The sequence below is a fragment of the Lathyrus oleraceus genome, chromosome 6 (assembly GCF_024323335.1).
Source record: "Lathyrus oleraceus cultivar Zhongwan6 chromosome 6, CAAS_Psat_ZW6_1.0, whole genome shotgun sequence".
Classification (NCBI taxonomy): domain Eukaryota; kingdom Viridiplantae; phylum Streptophyta; class Magnoliopsida; order Fabales; family Fabaceae; genus Lathyrus; species Lathyrus oleraceus.
This window is the reverse complement of record NC_066584.1, coordinates 350654636-350664306: the sequence shown is the minus strand read 5'-3', so window position 1 is coordinate 350664306 and position 9671 is coordinate 350654636. Positions and strand designations below refer to the sequence as shown.

The window sequence follows — 9671 nt, the reverse complement described above, 5'->3', positions numbered from 1 at the left end:
CAAATAGGAAAAACCAAATAAAGAACACAAAAGGCTTGGTAACTCAGTTTGGTGCAATGTCACCTACGTCTTCAGGATCCTGCCCAAGGAAAGGAAATTCACTCTTAATAGTCAAAAGTACAAATTAGTCTTATCTGAACTCCCCCTGAATTTGAGACACCTCTCACTTTCACTCGAGCACTCGCTAAAGTGTTTATCTAGTTACAAATATGAAATATAAAACTCTAATACAATTCAAAACTCTATTCAGATAACTTATAATTAATGCCCAAGAATAAACTGTACAAACTAAAAATTCAAAGACTCAACTAAAACAAAAATCTTTTATAGAGTATATATTCTCTCTTTAGCTCTACTTTCATAAGAGGTAAAATGTTTCCTTAAATAGCAACACAATTTAGCAAGAAAGCCTAGTAAATTTTTTGTCATCAAAGCGGTTAGAACCTAAAAAGTACTCACAATCAAATCTTTATAATGTTGATTGAGATCCTTGATTGGTACATATCTTAAACAAATCAAAATGTCAAAAGCAATTTTCCTAAAAACAGATTTAAAATAAATCTTTTCCTAATCTAAAAGTGCGCTTAAATAATCATATCTCTGATTGGACACAAAAGAAAATAAATCACATATTTGATAGATATACTTCAATCAATCTTGCGCACCAAGCAAACAAAAATTGAGACATGATGTCTCACAGAATATGGAACATTTTACTTAACATGTTGCTTTCCACGTATCTTCATAAATCCAATTCTGAATCTTGATTAAATCAAATCCAAAAATATTTTTACTCAATATAAATAAGAATTCACAACTCTCAAGTAAATGATCCATAATACAATCTCTTCCAAAATGCACTATAAATCATCTTTAATAAAATTTGGAGATCGTCTCATTTAATGCAAATCCAAACCATGTAACTAAAGCAAAATCAATAAAATCTCTTTATGGAAGATTTATTTAATAAAATATTTTTCAACCAAAATCTTTCCAAATCAACTTTAGCAGAATATTATACTGAACTAAACTCAAATAAAGATTTTCTTTAAAGCATATCCAATTAAAATCTTTTCTTCAAAGCACATCCAATTAAATATTTTCAACCTGATTCTGACAAGTATCCCTTTTCTAACCAAAATCTTTACAAAATATATTTGTAAAATCTAGAATAAATCAACCATTATTGGATCAAAAAAATTGGAATCAATCCTAGAATCAAATGAGGCAAAATCAACTTTTTCAAATAGTATAGAAAAGAAACGTGTAGCCGAGATGTCCTCAATAACTTTAGAGACATTTTGCTTTACATATTTCCAATTAAAATAATTCACTCCAAATGTATTAACAGTTTGATCAATTATAACTCAATGTCTAGGTTTAAATTTTTGTTGAGAAAGAATATTTGAATCCAGATTCAATACATACACTTGTTAAACACTAAATTGTGAAGATTGATTTAGTTTTAAGATTCATAAATATTTTCGATACGTAACGCTATCATATTGGTTAATTTACTAAGATATTTTCAATTGAACATTATGATTGATTTTGTGACATGATTCAGACATTGATAACGTTCTCAGAGAGACATGTGATGATATTGAATGATAGTTAAAATATGAATAACTGATCATCATCATACAGTTTAGTATAATCCTAACATATTATCATCACTGTTTATCTCATCTTTAGTTTATCACTTTAAAATAGTTATGTAGTTATTTAAAATCAACTTATAAAACACATTTCACTTAAAACTATAACAATTGTTCAATTGTTGTTTATCACAGCAGTCACTATGGATATGATATAAACATACTTACTTTTCGTACACCATCACTACTCAATTATGTGAAACCTTAACGTCCTTTGATCTGGAATGAATCATTAAGCTTTTACTAAGATGAAACTTTGATTGTCATATAGAAATACAAACTTTTATTACTTAACACTCAACCCTTGTAGGAACTTTTTCATCCATAAAAGTTCTGTAAACACTTGTGTTATTGAAATATACTTTGCCTCAATAATATATAATGTCACACACTTTAGTTCTTTAGATGTTTTAGTTGTTGAAATATACTCAATCTCAATAATAGATAATGTGACACATTTTTGTAACCTCCATTTTCAAGACACCTCTCCCCTTGCAAAAGTCATCATGTAACCTGAAGTAGATTTCCTAGAATAAATATCACATGCCTTATTTGCCTTAGTGTAGCCATATAACACAAGATAACAATATACAAAGCATAATCACATTATGGAAGTACCTCTAAGATATCTAAGAATCCACTTTAATGTTTACCAATGGTCTTTATCAGGATTAGAGAGAAACCAAATCACAACCTTCATATCATGAGTAACATCTAGCCTTGTGAATACCATATCTTAAATTAAACTATCAATTATGGATGCATAAGAAACCTTTTTCATATGTTATTTATATTGTTCATTTTTAGGACATTGTTCTAAATTTAATTAAATGACTAGCAAGTGGAGTACTCACAGGTTTTTAATTGGTCATATTAAACCTATCCAACACCTTCTTAATGTGATTATGTTTTAACAACCATATATTATCATTCTTCATGTCACACGAAATTCTCCCGCCAAGGATTTGAAGTGTATGATATATGTTCTTCATTGCAAAGGACTTTCTTAACTCTTTCTTCAGGATTTGAATCTTCTTAGTTTCATGGGAAATAATAAAAATGTCATCATCATATACCAAGATAATAATAAAATCACCATCAAATCATTTCTTCACAAGCACATGATCAACAGTAGTTTCACCATAACCATTCCTTTCAATGAAAGAATAAAACATATTTTACCATTTTTTGTTGAGCTTGATTGAGACAATATAAAATTTTATTCAATCTAGAAACAAGCTCTTATTTTACTTTGAATTTGAAGTCCTTAGGTTGCTTCATATAGATATCTTCTTCCAAATCACCATGAAGGAACACAATATTCACATCAAACTGTTCAACCTCAAGTTTTAAGCTAGTTGTTAATCCGAGCACAACTAGAATAAAAGTCATCTTCACCACAAGTGAGAAAATATATTCAAATTCAATATCCTTCCTATAATTAAAATCGTTCGCAACCAATCTTACTTTGTATCTTGTATACCCATTTTTTCTAGAGTGTTCTTCTATTCTTAGGAAATTTCACCAACTAAAATGTTTGATTTTTATGCAAAGAATTCATATTGTATTGCATAGACTTCAACCACTTTTCTTTATCAACATTTGAAATGGCCATTGGCAGTGCTCTTTGTCTCCATTATCAATGATTATCAACTACTCATGTGTATGATATATTTAAGAAACTTGATCTTTTCAACTCATGCTCAATCTGTAGCTTAGGTGGAGCCTCTTCAAATGACTCGTCATGATAAGGTTATGAGTTATTAGTACATTCCCATAATCTACCTTTATGTCTCCCCAACAAAAAAATTCCACATGGAGTTTTAGGCATAACATCAATACAACTTCTAGCATCATATTCTTGCTTCTCAGCTTTATCAATATTTCCAATAGTTTGGTCTTCAAGAAATATCACATCACGTCTTTTAATAATTTTCTAACCAACTAAATCCCACAACCTATAACCAAATTCTTCATATTATAACCAACAAATACACACAAATTTGGTCATTTATCAAGCTTGGACATCTTATCTCTTGGTATGTGAACCAAATCCATGTAACTAAACACTCAAGTAACTATAAGAGTCATATTTCCTCATATATACTTTGTTTGGAACATCACCATTATGTGGAACAAAAAGAAAAAAATTGATCAAATTCACTTCAGTTTTCATCATTTTACACCAAAAGGATTTCAATAACTTTTCATAAGATATCATACATATGATTTTTTTTCATTGATGACACAATTCATTTTCTCTCCAACTCTATTATGTTGAGGCGTATTTGAAAGAGTCTTCTCAAACTTGCCTTCATGCTCTATGCAATACTCTTCAAACGGGCCTCTGTACTCACCATCATTATCAACTCTGACACATTTCAACTTCATTCCTTTTTCTCTTTCAATACTTGCATGAAAGTGCATGAAAATACTAAGTACTTGGTCTTTAAAAGCCCAAATTTTTCTAAAGTGGTTGTCAATAAAATTAATAAAATATGATACACCACCTAAATATTTTTTCATATATCATGCAAAGATCAATGTAAACTAAATCTAGAATATTTTCCCTCCTATGAAGACCTCAACTATGAAAGGAAACACTATGTTGCTTACCACAAAAACAATAAGTGCAAGTTTTTAGAAAGGTATGTTTCAACAGAAGAAAGTTTTCATTTGCAAGAATTTTGAATCATTTCTAACTCAAGTGGCTAAGGCGTGGATGCCATAAATTAGTATATACATCTTAAACTGCATTCACTTCCTATTTGCATATGTTTGTAAGTACTATGTAAGGATTTAAGGAATGTTGCTTCTTTACTACCACTAGTGATCTTTAGCAATATTACATACGGCATCACTACCAAAGTAAGTGTGATAAACCCCCAATATCCAAAGTTTTGATCAAAATCAAGTTAAGATGAATATCAGGAACATATATCTCATTATTTAATAGAAATCTGCATCTAACGTCGGTTTGAGCCCAAACGTCTCTCATTCCAATAGTATTACAAACTCCTTTGTTTATCATTTTTATGGTGCCAAAGTCACCAACATTATAAGATGAGAAGAAATCATGCATACAAGTAACATGATACGTGGCTCCAAAATCAATAATTCAAGTTGAATATTACATGCAAGATTTATGGAATAATCATCATAAACAATGTAGACATCATTATCATGTGCAACTGCAATTGTGTCTTTATAATTTTTCTTCTCATTGTGTTTATCTCTTTCCCTTAAATATTCTTTTTTAAGGAACAAGTAATTTCTTTTTATGTGTCTCACATTGCCACAATTGTAGCATGTAACTTATTTTTTATAATTCTTGACTTGCTTCTTTACTTGCCGTGATTCTCAGATTTGCCACACTTATGAAAATTTCTAGTTTGCTTTCTTCCCTCTGGCTTCGCAACTAGAGCTTCAAATTGATTATGTAAAAGTCAAACCCCATTTTTTTCTTCCAGCTTCTTTATTAAGTGTGATATCTTGAACTATTGACATTATCAACATCTCATTCGGAGATGAATTAGTAAGTGTCACCACAAAAAATTCATAGTTATCAGGAAATGAACTTTGTAATAATAAGGCTTGCAACTCATCATTCAACTTAATATCAATAGTTGTCAATTGCTTTCGAGTATTTAGAAACACACATACGCTCCACCATTGAGTCATTATCCTTGTATTTAATATTAACCAACTTTCGAATCAAACATGCTTTATTTTGCACGTTCTTGTGCTCATACAACTCTTTTAATTCATTCCACATTTTTTTGACATCAGTTTCAACTTCAACATGTGAATATACACTTAAGTCCAACAATTGTATTATTATATCAATTGTCTTTCTATTCATCTTTTATTAATCAACATCAGATTTATCATTCGATTTACCTCTGTCCCCTTAATAAGATCATACAAATCTTTGTTGTATAACATGTCTTTCATAAGAGATTTATAGAGTGTATAATTAGTAGAATTAAGTTTAATCATATTGGACTCTTGATTTTTCTCTATTAAAATTGCACAAAATCAAATCAACCAAAGCTCTCAATACCATTTAATTGAGAAATAATAAAATAAATCCGCTCCTTTAAAGTGAAATATTCTTTACACTTGCGCAATTAAACATTCAACTAACAAAACTAATTCAATGACACAATAATAATCACATGAAAATTAAATAGATACAATAAAATTTCATTCAAAATGAAAGAATAAAAACTATAGAACCTAAAGCAATAAAACCTTCCGGTATACTGTAAAATAATTGATACACAAAATTCTTCCTACTAATACAAAGAAATATGAACCTTCACTGATGATGGAAAACAGAGACTAAAAAGCACTCTCACAAAACTGGGTATTCATAAGATTCTTACCTAATTCTAATGTGTATCTTTGTGTTATATAAGCTGTAAACATCGTTACGCCTACCCCCAAACTAGTTAGGTGCCAGACACACATGGCGCTCAAAAGTTGTCCAAAGTCCAAACAAGTATTATTTGCTGTCCTTATACTATAAGTCTCAAAACACTAAGATGAATTGGTGACTCTTTATTTCTTTATTTGATGACAAATTTGCTTTTAGAAAACATGTATTTGTACTACACGGACCTAGCACCAATGGTTGGTGCATAACATGATTGAATTCCGTAACCCAGTGGTATTTATTGCGTTTGAATTTTACTGATAAAAAGAAACAAAATTTCATCAAAAGAAATAAAAAGTGAAAGAAAATATTTATCATACTTTATTCCTCAGGATCCTATTATCCGATTTCAATAATGAGCAATTTCTTCTCACAATGAACATAAAGAAGCCTTAACTTTGGGGACTATCTAATCCCAAAACTTTACTTTACTTATACTTTTCTTTCACCCAACTTAATAAATATGAGTCACCAAACTTTCTATTGGTTGTGTTACAATAACATCAAAATCACTTATACTCCACTCTGCCACTTCATCTTTGTCACTCACAAATATCTCTGTCCCAGTATCAATTGATGTCCATATTCTTTTTGCAGGCGAACTGCCCGGATCCTGCACAATAAATTGTATGTTTAGATTCATAGTGAGGTAGACAAAATCACAGTATACCGTGTCTGTCATCCTATAAAACACAGACATAGATACGAGGCACGACACTGACACATTGACATAATGAATAAATTGAATGTAATCACAAGTGTCATTTCAGTGTCTGAGTGTCATTATAATTTCGCCAAACTCAATGGTAATAAAATGTATGTGATGTAATATGATGAGTCATGAGTTTCTAAAAATAGAGTGGTAATTAAATTATTGACCTGATAGAAGTAAAGTCTACTTGATAGGCCACCAACATCAAGTTCCCAAGTCCTTGCATCACCAACCCAACCATCACCTTTTTTAATGGGATAACCATACTCACCCCAAATAGGATGAGGCAACAACTGAACAATCTCTTGTGCTTGAGGATTACTATAAGGATCACAAGTACTCACAGGTTGCTCCAAATGCTGAGCATTGCCTGGAGCACAATAATAGTGATAAGCTGAATAAGGGAAATTGACAGTGTCATTTCTGAATATCTTTCTGTTATCTGGTGTGATGTGAAATGGTGGGCAATTGCCTAAGCCTGTAGGGCTGCACCAAGCTGGAGTTTCTGGATTGATGATCATTTCACTGTATCTAGTGACATCAGTTACTACATCTCCATCACATGGAGCACCATTGTTCTTCCAACAACTTCCCATGTCCAAAAGGTAGAATTGACTCTTGGATCCTCCTCCCTTTTTGATATCTAAGGTTAATTTCACCTTGAAGTTTGGTGACTCTAGAAGCTGAATTATAAACCCAAATGGTTAGTTAGTTTTGTCTAACCGAACCAAATACATTAGAAGAAATTAAAATGCTTATAAATAAACAGTCATTTATCCAGTTAAGTCAACTCAGTTGATAGCTGAACAGAGACATCAGATTGCAGAGGCGCAGGTTTGGGTTCAAACCCGCGACACCCCACTTAGATTCTGAAGAAAAGATTGGACTTACAGTTTTAACCATTCCCCTTGTGTCATAATGGTAACCTCCAGAGAATCCTCTAGTTGCATCAGCTCTTAGGTAAAGCATCAACCAAGGGTATTTCTTTGAAGTCTTTAGCTTATGTTTAAACAACCAACTACCAACATTAACTTTCTTCTCCCAAACTACCTCATAATAAGAGAGATTATTATTATTATTATTATTACCAAGTCCACTATTTCCACAACTAGAATCCAAATCATAAGTACCATTAAATCCTCCTCTCATTATACCATCTTTCACCTGTGTCCATTGATGACACAAGATGGGTTGGTTCATGCATCCTGTTCCAAAACAAGGAAACCTTCCAGGACTAAAAGGCGGAACCTTTTTACCATCTTTAGGACATAAACCAGACCTACTGTCATAGTTTCCATTTTTCAACATTATCATCCAAAATTGCCATGGCCTTGGTGTGTCATCAACCTCACATAAAGAACCTAAATAAATTTCCTTCTGAACAGCATACAGGTCTATGTTGTTTATTTCTTCTGGTCTGACACCAGGTAATGGATCCCCAACACCAAGCTTGTTATCTTTTTCTGTCACCTTATGAATAAGAGAACCTAGCCATACAACAACAAAAATTGAAACATTGAGGACTTACATGAAATTTAAGAGACTTTGATGTTATTAAGGTTACCTTGTGAGAGATCAAAACATTGTGCAGCTCTTGGGCTACCCATGTGAGGAGCTTCTTGACCAACTTCATTGCAAAAGTTCCAAGCTTCAAAGGCTACCCTTAGGCCATCTCTTTGCATTCCTGGGTCTCCTACAGCTGAGACATTGCTCTGAGACTCAGCTGTGGAGACAAGAAAGGCACTGAAAAGAAGTACATTGGTTAACACAAACAACTTGGGAAGTTGTTTCTCCATTGGCTTTTTTCCTCAAAGGCAAAGGTGCATGGTGGAGGGTCTGATTCTTATGTTAGGAGCACCTTCCAATGGCTTTTTCCCCATATTTATTCTACTTTTTGTTGAAAGGAATTGAATCAATTGTATTTTACTCAATGAGTGTGTAGTTTCATTTATTATTGATTATTATAGTAAGTATTATTTATTATTAATAAAAGTTAGAACCGCGGATGTATCACTATTATAAGGTGAATGATGTTTTGTTCCTTTCCCTCTAGTCCCCACCCCTTTTTCCTTTTTGTTTGTTTTATTTATTGTGTAGAAAAGAAGTCTTTGTCCATGTTAACGATTTTTGTTTGGAGGATTCATATACACACAAAAAAAGGAGAATGAGGTGGTGTAACATTAAAGAGTATTTTTGAGAAAATAAGCACACATAATTTTTACACGCAAAAATTCGGATGCGTAGAATAAAAAATAATGATAATTAATTAAATGACATCAAATAATAAAAATAATAATAGGTGAGAATATAGAGAAATTATTTATTTAGTTCGATCAAATTAATTTATGTTGAGAGAAATAACAATTATATATGTTACTACAAGAGATTATGATATAAGTTATAAGAAAATAATCTTTGAAGTTCTCAAACTAAACATTATTTTTTACTCAAGTGTTTTTCAATTCTTAATATACAAATTATACAAATCCAACGTGTATTTAAAGTGTTTCTCAAATCCCGTTGACAACCCCAAAACACTGTCAAACCCCAAGAATATAATCATAAGAATCTCTACCATTTGTTTTGTTGGTGTAAGCCCTAGAGGCCAATACTTTTGGTACTTGTATCGAATTATTTTTTAATAATAAAAAACTTTTTCTTTATTATGTTTGTTTAATAAAGTCCCTAAAATAGCTAGTCCGTTTAATGTATCAAGTGTGACTTAATCATGAGATCACATTAAACATAAGGACATTATTCTTAAAGTATCCGTAGTCGAGCTTTATTGTGAAGTGGGATAACATTAAAGCATTAAGACTATTATGTATATAAACTGATGATCACATCTCATGGATCATGGATA

At 31.4% G+C, this 9671-nt stretch overlaps 1 protein-coding gene across 1 annotated transcript; it reads right to left on the bottom strand.

Annotated features, from left to right (window-relative positions):
- Window positions 1-6394: 6394 nt before the first annotated feature.
- LOC127091916 (uncharacterized) lies at window positions 6395-8743 on the bottom strand. The gene is made up of 4 exons (XM_051030656.1): window positions 8373-8743; window positions 7700-8295; window positions 6976-7491; window positions 6395-6709 (listed from the first exon to the last, which is right to left on the bottom strand). The coding sequence occupies exons 1-4, from the start codon at window positions 8602-8604 to the stop codon at window positions 6551-6553; spliced, it is 1503 nt and encodes a 500-aa protein (XP_050886613.1). The 5' UTR covers window positions 8605-8743; the 3' UTR covers window positions 6395-6550.
- Window positions 8744-9671: the final 928 nt, after the last annotated feature.